Genomic DNA, 14,477 nt, shown 5'->3' on the forward strand with positions numbered 1-14,477 from the left:
AAATGGTCTGCATAGGTCCTCCCCAAAAGGAATGGATCCACACTAACCTGCAGTGATCCATACACCTCTTCAGTTCTGGTTCCCCTCCCTCCCCCTCTTCTCTTGCCAAATTATTTCCTCACCACCTTTTCTAAGCTTCCAATTCTCCTTCCTGTCCTTGTTTTCTCGTTCTTAGTTCTTCCTGCAGGACATACACAAGCTTGGCCCCATATTAGCTAAATAAACACAATGAATGATTACATCACTTTTCTAAACTGAGGCTATGTGCTTAAAAATCAAGCTTAAGCAGACAAACCACACAAATGAACAGCGAGAGTCACTGTTCAGATCTGCAACAGCAGGACAGCAATATGGAAGATGCTGCCACACTCGTGCTCCAGTCTGAGAGCTGCCCATTCACAGGCAGCTTCCTGAAAAGGGCAAATGTTTGTAAGACACCAACCACTTAGAGACAACACAAAGTTAATCAAAATTTATTCTTTTTCAGTAAGTCAGTCAGCTCTTATGCGACCAGGGCAGAAGCTGTCGATGATTCACTAAAAAACAGAGAGAAAAGAGAGAAACATTAATTGCAGGGGTGGCTTTTACAAACTAATTCCCAGAAACACCAGTTCAGTTCTAAGCACCATCAGCCCTGAGCTTATTGACAACCTCTATACAATTCTATGGGATAAAGAAAGATTTAATTCTTTCTTTTAGAACAGAAATGATAACAGAACTAAACTCTACTTTTAAAAACCTGGCTAGCTGCACTTGAGCCTCTTCAGAAAGAGAAGCTTGCTTACACTCCAACTGGAGCCTTCTCCAATGCTGGCTGGTTTTTCCTAAAGAAGGGACAGCTACCAATGACTACTTTTTCAAGTATTTTCAACATGTTGGACATTTCAACACTTCTCAACACATCTTTTACACAGCTGTAAGTTCAACAGATTTACCAATCCATATTTATGAGAATAACTGTTCTTTGCTGCCTTAGGTGAACATCTGATCATAATGTGCTCCCGATGCTCTTGCCAACAAGGCCAGGCACAACATTTGCCAGCCCTAGAGACCTCAGTGAAACAGCAACATAAAACAGAAGACTTACTACTTCCAGTTGGGTGGCAGCACTCTCTTGGTTTTGTAGTAGCGAGCCAGCCTATGGATTCTGCTTTCAATCAGAATCAAACGGAATTTGGCATCTTTATCCTTTCAAAGAAAGTTGTAGCACAGTCACTGCTTTTGTTTCTAGACGACACGCATCTCACCTAAGCATTGGTGAAGTCAAATATCCAACACTACTGCTACAAAACCCACATCCCCACCGCCAAACTGCGATGAGATTGGGACCTTCAGAGCAGGACAAGAAATACCTGGCTTAAGCAATGCTTTTCATCTCCTTCACACAAGGACTACAAAGTGCTTCATTAAAAGACCTCCCCAAAGTATTAAATTCACTCAGAGGAGGCAATGGACAGGTAGTACAATTAACTTTTTGGTTTGTCAGGAGTGGCTCCTCACATTGCTTTTTTCCCCAGCTATAAAACAGACAAGCATAAATTCCTCTATAAAATGGAGATCTTCAAGTAAATGGCAACCACAACCCTTCACCCAGCATTACACCTGAAGATTACAAAAAATTTAAGCTGAAAGTGATCTCAACCAAGGCAGATAAAATACATTTATGGGCAGTGGAGGAGTGCTCCCCAGATCAGTTGCAATAAGTTTCAGCAGTTATAAAGAAGCTCCTGTATTGTTTGTGAAACCAAAGTGAAGTTTCCACTTCAGATCAGCACTCACCTTCCTGTTCCTCTCAAGATGTTTGCGAACAGCAACAGCCTTCTTGATCAAGTGATAAAGATCCTCTGGCAGATCTGGGGCCAGTCCCTTTGATTTAAGGATTCTCAAAATTTTGTTGCCTGTTACAAAGCGAACCTGGGCAACACCATGGGAATCCCTCAGGATGACACCTGAAACAAACATTCACACCTTCATCAGACCTTACATAAACACATCTTGCTACCATATCCAACAAAAGTTCTCTCTGAATATTGGTTAAACTTTTCCAGCAGAAACTGTTAATAGCAGCAGACGATAAGTAAGAAAAATTCACCTAGCAGAAGGAAAAAGCACACAATAGACAACTAACCCACACACCAATATATGAAGACAGCACAGTAAGTGCTTCAATACTGTATGGAAGTTTGCAGCAGGATTTAATCAAGCCAAGTACTCAATCATTCTTTCATCTATGGGTAACAAAGATTTAATGGATTACTGAGGAGTTAAATCTCTGAAAGCCAGTAAGCATGCATGCCTACCAGCTCTTAATACAATAATTTGCCGTTCTTAAACATTCTTTAATAAAATAGAAAATAAAAAATAGCCCAAACAATTATTACATCATAGACATCATTAATACTCTCAAAACTACCATAAAAAAAAAAAAAAAAACAATAATTCACATAGCACATAATTGCACCACAGAACTCATGATCAAAGCTGTAGCACCTGTAAGCAGAGCTTTAGAGGGAGCCCCAGCAGTGAGCAACGTTCTACCAGGCAGATACAGCATCTCCTTAACATGGGGTTGCTGCTACTTGAGGAATGCATAGGTACAGCACAAAGTCTGTATTTCTCTGATATGTTATTTAGCACAGGTTGAGTGAACAATTACATTATCACCGTCAGAAAAAGGTATTTCACTTCCATTTAGGAGTTATTTATAAACCTTACCTATTTGTGAGGGAGTCAGGCCTTTCTTAGCAAGCTTGTAGATCTGTTCCTTTACATCATCAGAAGTAAGTTTCAGCCACTAAAGAAAAACAGAACAAACGTACAGCGCTTAATAGAGAAGCTCAGGCTGCCTATGAAAGCCTTCCATACACGATACAAACAGCTGTTCTGTATTGCTTAAGAAAACAACTGAGAAACCATGTTTCTAGTGATACAGAAACATACTGAAGTCCTACAAATCATCCTCATCCTACCCATCATCCTCATGAAAACAGTGGGGGCAGGCAGAGGTGAGGGAAAAAAGACCCTATTTAATTGAATGCACACAGCCTCCAAACAGCTGCTCTATCACTACTTTATTTTAACTGTCAGACTTGGTAAATGAATGTAAATTTAGAGAGAAAAATCCCTATGGTCTTGGTCAGAAACCCAAAGCTGAGAGCCATCTGGCCTATTAACCAATTACAAAAAATCTTGCAAAAATCTGACCTCAAGTAGACGAAGTAATTTTAAATACACAAGTTGATCTTTACTCTGATAGCACTGTGCTTTTGCTGTCCTATTGTACTTTAAACTGTTGCTGGAACCATCGCTTCTGTGTTTTTTATGGGCTGAACAACACCAACAAGCTCAGTAAGTCCAGCTCTCTGTCCAAGCTACAAAAGCTCCAGAGTTTTCCCACCTCTCACCTCCCTTTTAATACCATCAGATCATGAAATAGAAACACACACTAAAGCACACATTTGGAAATGCTGCGTAGATTGTAATTCAGAACTGCTACACCTACAAACAAATGCAAAGCATGCTCAAAACAAGTATAACATTTGAGCATCCCAATCACTGAGACGATGAAAACATAATTAGTGCTTCGAGTGGCTCTACGTTATGTTTGTTTCATCTTCGAGCCTTAATTCCATCTTCCTGTTTTAACCCCTGTTCAGCATGCACAGCCCAAGCATGCTCATCACAAATTACTCTTTTTTCACGCACATCCTCCAAGCCACAGCCTGACAAATCAAGCTAAATGAAGCAGCTACCGACTTAGTTCACCAGCAAATATTAAGTTTAAGTTAAGAGGACCTTGAACAAACCAATGGCACGCTGGGATTACTTCAGGTTAGAGCCCCGACCACCCGATTACAGTCAGCACACACGCTAAAAATAAACCAGCAGCACTTCAATCATTTGAGCTGCACAGCAGAATCTTTTTTGTGTTTTTTTTTTTTTTGCCCTGAGAATCAGCAGGCCAGCAAACGATCCACATTTCCAGAGTACCTTGAAGGCCGCAGGTACAACATTCTGTCACCCTGCAGCCCAACAGCGCGCTCCGGGGCAGCTACTCACCGTGGGCACGCTGCGGCGGTAGGGCAGCGCGGACTGGGACAGGCCCTTCCTGTAGGGAGAAAGGAGGCGCTCTGAGCGAGGCGGGCCCGGTTGCGCTGCCCCAGCTCCCAGGCCGCCTGCTACGAAGCCCGCGGGCTGCCGTGCCGCCGACAGGAGGCCGGTGCTCCCCACACAGCGCCATCGCGGAGCCCAGACGCCTCAGCGTCAGCACCACCGCCCCCCCCCTCCTTCCCGCCACGTTCCCCTCTACCGTCCCGCTCGGCTTACGTGCGCCGCACGGCCCTGCCCGGCAGCCTCCCCGTTCCTCCTCCTCAGCCCGTCCCGCCCCCGGCACCCCGGCGATCCCCCGCCAGGTCCCCCCGCCGCTCACCCAGGAGCGTGCATGCGACCCATGATGGCGGCAGTGGAAAAGAAGGGACGGCGCGAGGGAGAGGCCTTTCTTCCGCCGGAAAGGACGTAGACGCCTCCAGCCCCGCCCCCCGTCCGCACGCCAGCCACTCAGGGGCGGCGAGACAGCTCTCTACAAGCCAGCCAATCAGGGGCGGCGAGACAGCTCTCTACACGCCAGCCAATCAGGTGCGGCGAGACAGTAGTAGTTTTTTTTTCCCCGGAGCCCAGACGAACCGTAAGAAGCGCACCATGGTTTTAAATGATTCGGGTTTATTTGTGTTCTGTGCTGTAAGACACTGTGCTTTCATAGCAAACTGCAAAAAAGGCAGTACGTATTGCTTTCCTCTTATTTCACAACGGAACGTTTCACAAAAACAGTAGACTACCTTCCTGTGGCTAAGTGACCGGTGATTCTAACGATGGAATGGAGTAAGTCTCAAAAGCACGGGGCGAGCAGGAAATACCGAGTTAGGCACACGGAACGTTACGGACAGGCTCTAAGTGACAGATACGCAGAAGGTGCTCGTTACAGCCGGGGTTTGGGACTTGTTAGTGCCCAGCTGCAGCGACCCAGCTTCTAACATTCACGACATTCTCAGCTTTTTAATTGCAGTAATTGCTAAGAGGTTGGACCACGAGCATTGTAGGCACCAGGAGATTCAAGTTTACTTCTCGCTTCTGTGGTGAAGGGAGATTGGTCAGTAGTGGGGGAAGGAAAACCAGGCTCTGAAAAAGCTTTTTAGTGTTGGGCAGACAGAAGACTTTCACGTGTTGTGTCTTCATTCGCCACCGCATGTTCTGCATTAAAAATCCATTCTCATCACAACCAGTGCTGATGATCTCTGACCCTTTCTCAAAATATGCATCAATGTTTACTACTGAAGTGTGCAGCTTAACTCTGTTGCTTAGTCTAGACAAAATATGACCACTCCACACTGAATAAAGGTGAACAAGGATTCCATACCTGCAGCGCAGAAGCAACCTATTTAAGTAACCCAGGGTATTAACAGGAGACGATATCTGTACCCCACTATCACAGTATATTTCAGTGCTGCTTGGAATGGAGTTTGTTTTGTTTTTAAAGTGGAACTAGAATTGAGAAGCAGTGATGCTGTCAACTAAAGAAGAAAGAAAAGTGCAATGGAATTTGTCTCTCAGAAAGTTCTGTTAATGCAGCTGGTCTGCAGTTCATCCAGCAGTTGTGCTTTTTGCCTAGTGGCCACTTGTATCCTGGAAGTACAGGTAAGTAAATTAGGGGTAAGTGCCACTTTAATTTACTGTCTGAATCAATTCTACATTCAATCCACTGCACTACTGTCATTCTAGAAATTTGAGCGTTTCAAAACACTGAAAAGCTGGGTGCATTTCTTATGGCATCACATTTAGCCAGTCTTAGTTCACCTTTTGGAGATCATGGATAGAAGAGGGGTTACAAATATTTACCATAAGTTGCACTAATTATGAAGATCAGCATAAGCAATGTCATCTGTAATGCACACATCTCAGAAGAAGCCTCTCAGGAGGACCTGCGGGTTATCAAATATGAGAACGTTTTCCTTCTTTGAGGAGCAGAAAGTTAACACGTATACATACATATTTAAATACCAGAAGTGAGGTAAAGAGAAGCATTTGAATTAAGGCACCATTATTTACAAATTCCATTATTGGCACTTACTCCAAGAAATCATAGAGATGCACTCATCTGGGAGTAAATGCAATGCTAAGGATTTTTTCCAGCCCTTCAACCTTCATTTCTACAGGCATGTATGAAGCCACCAAAACTTTTACCCATCACAGCCTCTGTGATATCTAGTATCTAGATACTAGCATGAGAGTAGTCCTAAAAATATGTAGTTTCTTTAATATCCTCCAGCATCACGCCATGGATGACATAAAACAAAGAAATGATAAAGCAAAAATGTGTTATATCCACAGGCCTAATGATTAAGTTATGGTTTAAGCAACCAGTATAGTCAAACTGTTCATCGTATTGTCAAGGATGGTTTAAAATCCCCTTCCTTTACCTGCAGCTCTTAAGAAAGGTTCAAAATAATGCTTTGATAACATTGCATAAGAATAATCCAGCAATTTTTTCTAGAAATCCTCCAAAATTAGGCTACACGAAGGGTTGGTCCAATTTATCTGTTCAAATGCAGAGTCTCTTATTTTTAAGATGCACAAGTTATTTTCAAGTCAGAAGATGCACAAAGCACAAGTGAATGCAACTGTTCCATTCTTACTCAGGCGTAGCAGTGAGTTCATAGATAGGGTACAGCAGTTAGTCGATACCAATTAACAGTCTCCTTGCTCAAGTTGAAGTCCTTCAGAGAGAGTGTAATTCCACCCAGGAAGAAGTTCTCACGCAGGGATTCCGCACTGAGCACACTCAACTGAAGTTCTCTCTGTTTCAGAGTTTCCACACTATATCCACTGTACACGAGCTGGAAGGTAAGAAGTCAGGAATTTGGGTTATTCAAATGAAGTGATACAGATGGTTCCTTTTTCTGGCTGCCTCGTCACTGATGTCTGAATTGCACATCATGACCATTCATACGACAGCTTTTCTGAGGCTGGGCTGAAGCACATGCATATTTTATTACACGCTCTTAACAGTTGAAAAGAACCAATGTTTTTAGATGGAAGTACTGTTTACCTGCAGTAGGAATGATCTGAATTTATTCTTTTCCACATTCTGAATCAATGAATTGAGGGAAGAATCTTTAGTTTTAAGACTCCTTCACTTCTCACCATCACTCCTCAAAGTCAAAGAATTTTCTGCTTATTTGTAACAACACATTTACATACTCCCATTTTATTTTATTTTTTTAACAGGGCACAAAGTTTTTGAAGCAAGTTCATTTTAAATTTATATATATATTTGCAGAGTGTTTTTAGACAAGATTTCTGCTTATTGCTGCTTGGAATAAAAGATGACAGCAAACTATACAGAGTCGCTACAAAAAATTTAACTTGCCATTTCATTGAAAGTTGGATTTCTTGTCTTCCGGGAGATTTTGGTTTTGCGTTTGGATGTTTTGTGCGTGTCTGGCAATAAGTATGTTTTTACATAGGGATTTGGATCTGCACCATCTTCTGTAACCTGGAATCCAAAACCAAGACTTGTTAGAAGATGAGTTGGAAAACTAGTTATGGCTTGCCTACATGACTAGTTTCAAATTGCTGGCCTTAACCATCAAGCAGATCAAAACCAGCAGCTGAGGTAAGTTTGCAGTGGGAGAGTTTGGAGGAAGAGAGGTATGTCCCATCATTCCTACATAGACTGTCAGTCAAGAAGGCAATTGATAAAACAGTTTTTGGCAGTGAGCTTCTCTCCTCTCTTACTTACCAGATCTTTGATGTGCATCACCATGATAAACAGAGTGCTATTTCTGTATGATATGGATAGCTTCACTTCTCCACCCACTTTGCCTGAGGTAGGACTTGATGGACTTGCATCTGAAAAAGTACACAATTATTTCCCCTGTGAATACTTGTACGTTTCATCAGTACTGCTCTGATGAATTATTTACAGGTTAAAAAAAAATGCAAGGTTTAGACTAAGTTCAGTTTCTGATTTACATTTTTAATTCCCCAATAAGATGACAAGGCCGTAGGTTTTAAAGATTTTTGGATTCGCTTGTTAAGATTGTTGGAAAATCAGAGCCAAAACTTGAATAATTTACTTAAGCAATAAGCAAGCCCAGTGATCACATATATTGTTGTAATTCTTGGCATGTTTTTTACTTCCTTGGAATTGTATGCAACCATATTTGGAAAGGAAGATGCACAGGCTTTTCAAAGAGGAAAACTTCCAGTTAATTTCCAAAGACTCTTTAGAAATTGCATTTTAGAAGTGCCATACTATAGTCACCCAGTTTAGAAATACTCCACTCCTGCCCCACAGACACGACTTACCTGTAGACCTGGCTATTCCATCTATTCCTTCCACTTTGTCATCACGAAGCAATGGATGGAAAAATGTATAGACAAGATCACACTAAATTTGGAAGAAATTTCACATATTAGATGAAATGTTATTGAGCGCTTAGAAGCCAAAAGCCTCCCTTGGATTTGCTTAAGTTACTTAAACTCACTTCTGCCACCTCTGGAGAACTGTTCATCAGACTCTGTATGTAGCTGTTCAGCTCCACTTTTCTTTTAGCAGCTACGTCTTTTATGTGTGTTCTTCCCAGAACCATCTTATTAGGAAAGCTGTAAGAAAAGAACAAGATGACCTTTTTAGTTAGTTTTTCTGTAGTACAGTTAAATTTCATTCTAATTTCCATCCTGAAGTGCTGACATCTTTATGACATCAATCATAAATGGAGACACAGGCATCCTAACATATAATGATGTTAGAGAAAGGCAAGGAAACTTTTATGGTAATTGTTACAAATGATAAATCACAATTTGAAGACAGAGTAGCTCCTCTAGTTCTCCTCCTTCAAACTTAAAGATCATATTTTTCTCCCTTAACTGCCACCTTTGAGGTCAAGTTCACTGCTCAGCAGTTTTGTCTCAGCTATCTTCAACTCTACCCTAACTAGGATCATTCTTTATAATAGTGAGGAATGAGTGACACACATACCCTGGTAACTTCCAAAGTGGAAAAAGAATGCCAAGTTTGTTGTGGAGCTCCTGGAACTCATCAAATGTTCGGAAGACAAAAGTTGGCTCAGCTTGTCCTTCTCTCAAAACTCTCACCACATATATCTGCCAAAAACGCACATTAAAAAGACAGAAAGTAGTAGCAATGTTATAGAATTGACTTAAACACTGTTCTTTTCTAACATTAAACCTTCTCTTACTACGGTAATCTTTCTCCCACATAAATTTCCCAATGTTTGCATTTTACATTGAAGTTTGAATTATAAATCGCCCTACTGAAACGTTACTGCTAAGTAACATTAGCTGATTTTCCCATAAAGTAGATCTACATCGGACAGTGAGATAAAAGTAGCTAAGGCTGAGCTGTCTGCATTCTCCATTTTAAACCTCATTGTAAGTTCATGCTCTGCATCAGGTGTACAGAATTGTAATACATCTAGACACAGCAGGAACTACTGTGAAAACTTACAGTCCAGACTCTTAAAGCAACAGTTTGCTAGGCAAACGTTGGTACACTGCAATATATAAAAGGAAATTTTTCAAATGCTTGAGATACATCTCCAGGACTCAGTTATTCATGTCATTAAGAAAGGAAAAATGAAAACTGAGAAATTGCACGGAAAATTAAATTCAGTTAAGTTCAGAACTAATAAATGAGTCAAATGTGTATTTTAATCAAATGTGCAACTAAACAGAAGGACGTTACATTACCTCAGCAGCTTCCTGGAAGATCAAACACTGCCCTGGCTTAGAACTGGAATACTCAAATGCATTCATCTAATGCAGTGATTCAATACAAAGCTTTTCTTCAGTTCTGTAAGCTTTACCTTACCTAAGTGGTGTATCCCAGTTTAAGTCATTTGCAGGAAATACAACTTGGAAATAGATATACGTTAGCTCACTTTTTAAGGCAACTTGAGGAAAATTTAGCTTGGGCTGACCAGTCCAAAACAACAAACAGCAACAGGAAAAAAAAAAAAATAAATGGGACAAAGTATAGTTGCACAGAGTGGAAACACATTCCACATACTTACATAATGCTTATCTGGATTATATCTCTTCTGATATGTAAATACAGACACTTGTTTGATGCGGCCATCTTGTTTAAGAGAATATGTTTTAGCAGAAAATGAGAGGATGGGTTCATCATTAGAAGGCAGTCCTGAGAAACGCAGCTGAGCCAAATTATGAATAAAGAAGTTAAACTTTGTGGCAACACTTCCCAGACTGGATTCAATCAACCTAGAGTAGAAAAAATAACTTCAAATTCTAGAACACACAAAATCCTCCTCATTACTCCACTCCAGGCCCATTTAAAGTGGGACAGAATAGTACATTCTGTAACACACAGCAACAAGTCACTTACACTACATGCACACACTGATTTGCTCTTATTGGAAGTGTCATCCCTCCCTCCCCAGTGAGCAAAAGCTCTTTTGGGAAAGCTTCTTTATGCTGTGTGCATTTCAAGGATATCAACACATACACCACTATTAAGCAATCTGGGATGCATTCAAAATGCAACTTTCAAACAGCAGAACAGAATTACTCTATTTCAAGCAATCCTTTTGCACAAGATTATTCTTACAGGCAAAATATTTTAGCACAGGTAGCAATCATACATGAAACTGATCTTATCCTTGCAGTTCACTGGTTATGTGATGGGTATTCTTTGGTTGCATAACCTAACTACTCAACTTCTACAGCCAACTTTGCAACATCTTTAGCACGTTCATCCGAAGCAGAGCTCCCACTAAAAGGGTGATGCTGGTGGATATTTTCGTTCCCTCACAGCCAGTACCTTGTAAAGAAAATGGTAGCTTCTGCATCTGTTGTTTGAGGCTGGAGAGCATCCTGGACGTACTTCAAGTCCTGCACCCCACTTAGTTCTGGTAACCCAGAAGAAAGCATCTGCCCGAAAATTAATTTGCAGTTTTAACAAATAAAATGTGATTTTACATTGAAATAATTAAAGTCTTAGATCCTCAAAGTCATTTGAAGCCATTTGCGATAAACTGTTTAATGCTAACAGAGGTAGCCAACAATTACTTTCAGCCAGCAGCTATTCCCTTGTGTATTTCTGCTGAGTTAAAAGCAGCTAACAAAGCTTTCACAGAATCACAGAATTGCTCAGGTTGGAAAAGACCTTGAAGATCATCAAGTCCAACTGCAACCTGACCATATTACCCTAACCCTACACTAAATCATGTCCCCTTTACAGAGTAATTTATAGTATCTTCTTAATTTTAAATTCTCAGGAGGTAGTGGAAAGGAAAGGGAAAAGGAAAGGGAAAGAGAAAAGGAGAAAGAGAAAAAGCCTAAAAAAATCATCACATACAACCTTCCTAAAAATATACATTTCTGCTTTTAAAGGAATACATCTGGAGTTCCTGCAGCATAAAGAACTTAGGATTTAATAACAAGCCAGCATTACAAATCAAGTTTCAACTAACTTTAATAAAAATGCTTACCAGGGAAAGCAGGTTAAGGAAGAGGTTTGCATGTTTCCTTATCAAATTGTAAGCTTGACAACAGAGATCCACAAACAACTGAAAGCGAATGGTGGGTTTTTCACCACCATTAATGACATAAGCCATATCTGATGTCAGCACAAAAGGAGCCCGATCCCTGTTCAAAAAGCACATAATTCATAGGTGACTTATAAGCTCTATTCACTTTGTCACGTTCTTCCCTCCACTCCCATTCCCATCCCCAGGTGCTGATATCAAACAACCCATTAATACCACTTTACTTCTCTAGGTTGGGTTCAGCTGCTCGGGTTTCCTGCACATTCACACGGACCTACTTCAGAATCTCCTGGAGCAGCACTTGGAGGGCAGGTTAAATTACAGTGCCTTTCATCCCCCATTTCTAGAAGCCATAACACACAAACACAAGATATCCGACAGCATATAACAGGAATTTAAACGCTAATGCTTTAACACACTTCATTCTGCTTAGCAATGGAAAATACCTTTTAAAGCTACCAAACATTTGCGCGTGACCCAAAAACTTCCCAAAGTCAATATGAAACATATGCCCTGTGTTTCGGAGCATTATGTTGTCATTGTGGCGGTCACAAATTCCCAGCACGTAGGTAGCGACACAGCATCCTGCACAAGAATAAATGAAGTTCTCTGAAGCCTGGGAAGGAAAGAAAAAAAAAAAAGAAAGCGAATTGAGAATAAACATCCATGAGGAAACAGCATGTATACATTCAACAGGGGTAAAAATTCAAGCCAGATAAAACATATCCTAAGATTTATCTTTTTCTGCACAGTGTTCTCTGGGTAGCATTGCAACAATCTTTAGAAATTCATAATCTCCAGGAAAAAAACGTGTGTGCTTTGTTTTTCTTTCAAATAAATGCAAGATAAAGGAGGATTTGAAGGCAAATGACAAAGTGTAAGTAGTGTGTGGGAAGGGAAGGGTACATGAGATTTATTCTCTAGTGCATATTAATAGCACCGTAAAGAGTACGAAGCATTTTATTCTTGGCATCCTATGTCCCAAGAGACCACTGCTCCTAAACCACAATGAAGAGCAGCTATCATTCCTTCCTATCTTCAACAAGATGTAATGGAATATTGGCAGGAAGGTTCAGCCTCTAATGTCATATCATCAACATCTGCCTCTCAGCCAACATAATACAGCAGAAGGCAATACTTTTGGAGCAGATCTCATAAGGAATTTCATTAACTCTACCTGAAGAATAGGAAAAAAGTTAAGCTTCCTAAAGATTAAAAAAAAAAAAAATAAAGGTTCACTGTAAGATGAGGAAGAAAACCTGCTCTCCCAAGAGCAATCCTTATTTATCTCATTTTAAAAAGCCTTTAAAAAAAAGACAAAAAGAAAAAAAGTTACCTTTTCGTATTCCTCCTCCGTAGGATTATACTTCCGCAACCATTCTGCCAGAGGCTTGTCTTTAAAAGAACCTGTCACTCCATATTCTACTTGAATTTTCCTAAGTGTCTCCGAAGCAGGAACAAGTTCTACCATACCTTTACATAAAATACAACAAAATATCATCTCCATAAGTTATATTGCATTTTCACTGTTTGGTATAAAGTGTATCAGCAGTGATCGATTCCATAATTTAAGATTAGCTTATTTCAAAATCCAGCTAGATGTAAAAAGTGCTACTAATCTAGTAAGCATTTCTGCAGACTACATTATAATGCTTTGCCATGAGGCGCACAGAGATTCAATTTAGGTTTACTTTATTGCAATTAGTTATGGTTGATAAAATACACATATATTATACTTTTACTCAAAGCATCAACGCTTAATTACTCTCTAGTACATAAACTAGTATTGCTCTATAACCAATAACTGGAAAATATTTGGATAGTGTCATTTCTCAAAGACACTGCCTAGCAGCCTACTAACTTTTCACGGTCAGTAAGCACTGAAATAGACCAGCCTGCCTTCTTAAAGGAAAAGTGGGATTTGCATGTGGCCTCACTTTGGAGACATCATTTACTAGAAATATTTGTAGAGCTACATCATAAACATAAAACATTTTGTTAAAACAGCCTGAATTCTATCTTGGCAAGAGCTACTATGAGAAAACCTGCAATTTATGTCTATTTCTACTTTTCACTTTAATTCTTCAAGTACTTTAGGGATACTAATACTGCTACCAACAAAAAACAGAACATGCTATGCAGTCAGGTCATCACTCCAAGTATGAAGAAATGCCATCTGCTTCTTTAAGAAGCAAAAGCTTTCCATAAGTTGAAGCTTTTGGTATAGTTTCACCAACCTGAATTTTCAACTCCTTCATATATATTTGGAAGTTTTCATCACGCTGTTCTGACTGAAGAGATAAATTTCTGCTGACCCTCTTTAAAGATCCTGTTTCCTATTGGCTATCTATAGAGAATTAGGGACTTAACTTGCATAAAGCATGGCCAAGGTGTGAGGCAGTATTTGTACTCAGAGTTCTATAATGTTAAAGTTTCTAACTTAAAAACCTCATAATCCAAAGGAATTCTAAGTAGCACAAGCCAGTAATTCTGTGAGGGGTGTGGGAAAGGGATTAAGTTTAGTTTTCCTTCTTTTTGCACATTTCTATGCTCCCTATTTCTATGACTCAACTGCAACAGATTCTAAATATTCTTGGAATTTCAGTTTTGACTTGAATGTTTTCTTACTCCATGAGTAACTTGCATAATCAAAACTGCTGTTGTACCACTGAATTCCTGTGTTGCAGTAAGGATATCAGGAAAAACCTTATACTTTTATTGTGACATTTGTGCCACTATTCGTCTATGGTAGAATGCCTAAGAATCTCAGGACTCCAGAAGAAACATTTAAATGCAACTCTGCCACGAGGAAATTCCAAACAAATCAACTTTCTAGACTTTCAAGTACTGAATTTCCTTGTAAAGAAGGCTTTTGGCCTTCCAGTGTTTCCA

The 14,477-nt window shown here is 40.1% G+C and overlaps 2 protein-coding genes across 5 annotated transcripts in view; both read right to left on the reverse strand.

Annotated features, from left to right (window-relative positions):
• Positions 1–457: 457 nt before the first annotated feature.
• RPS13 (ribosomal protein S13) lies at positions 458–4,511 on the reverse strand. Its single transcript, XM_042813984.1, has 6 exons — positions 4,430–4,511; positions 4,060–4,108; positions 2,716–2,794; positions 1,780–1,949; positions 1,088–1,188; positions 458–536 (listed from the first exon to the last, which is right to left on the reverse strand). The coding sequence occupies exons 1-6, from the start codon at positions 4,450–4,452 to the stop codon at positions 503–505; spliced, it is 456 nt and encodes a 151-aa protein (XP_042669918.1). The 5' UTR covers positions 4,453–4,511; the 3' UTR covers positions 458–502.
• Positions 4,512–4,699: 188 nt separating this feature from the next.
• The window catches only part of PIK3C2A (phosphatidylinositol-4-phosphate 3-kinase catalytic subunit type 2 alpha), a 60,990-nt gene continuing 51,212 nt past the window's right edge, over positions 4,700–14,477 (reverse strand). For all 4 annotated transcript variants that reach the window (XM_042813289.1, XM_042813292.1, XM_042813288.1 and 1 more), the window contains exons 23-33: positions 12,922–13,058; positions 12,032–12,201; positions 11,529–11,685; positions 10,859–10,968; positions 10,092–10,299; positions 9,038–9,162; positions 8,544–8,661; positions 8,365–8,446; positions 7,796–7,905; positions 7,424–7,549; positions 4,700–6,890 (exon numbers count right to left, since the gene is read on the reverse strand). In XM_042813289.1, the coding sequence (XP_042669223.1) occupies positions 6,708–6,890; positions 7,424–7,549; positions 7,796–7,905; positions 8,365–8,446; positions 8,544–8,661; positions 9,038–9,162; positions 10,092–10,299; positions 10,859–10,968; positions 11,529–11,685; positions 12,032–12,201; positions 12,922–13,058 (1,526 nt within the window). In that variant the 3' untranslated portion in view covers positions 4,700–6,707. The remainder of the gene's footprint in view (positions 6,891–7,423; positions 7,550–7,795; positions 7,906–8,364; positions 8,447–8,543; positions 8,662–9,037; positions 9,163–10,091; positions 10,300–10,858; positions 10,969–11,528; positions 11,686–12,031; positions 12,202–12,921; positions 13,059–14,477) is intronic.

Source organism: Centrocercus urophasianus, unplaced genomic scaffold (assembly GCF_019232065.1).
Source record: "Centrocercus urophasianus isolate 14NV4802_14NV808 unplaced genomic scaffold, USGS_Curo_1.0 seq_14, whole genome shotgun sequence".
In the NCBI taxonomy this organism is placed as follows: domain Eukaryota; kingdom Metazoa; phylum Chordata; class Aves; order Galliformes; family Phasianidae; genus Centrocercus; species Centrocercus urophasianus.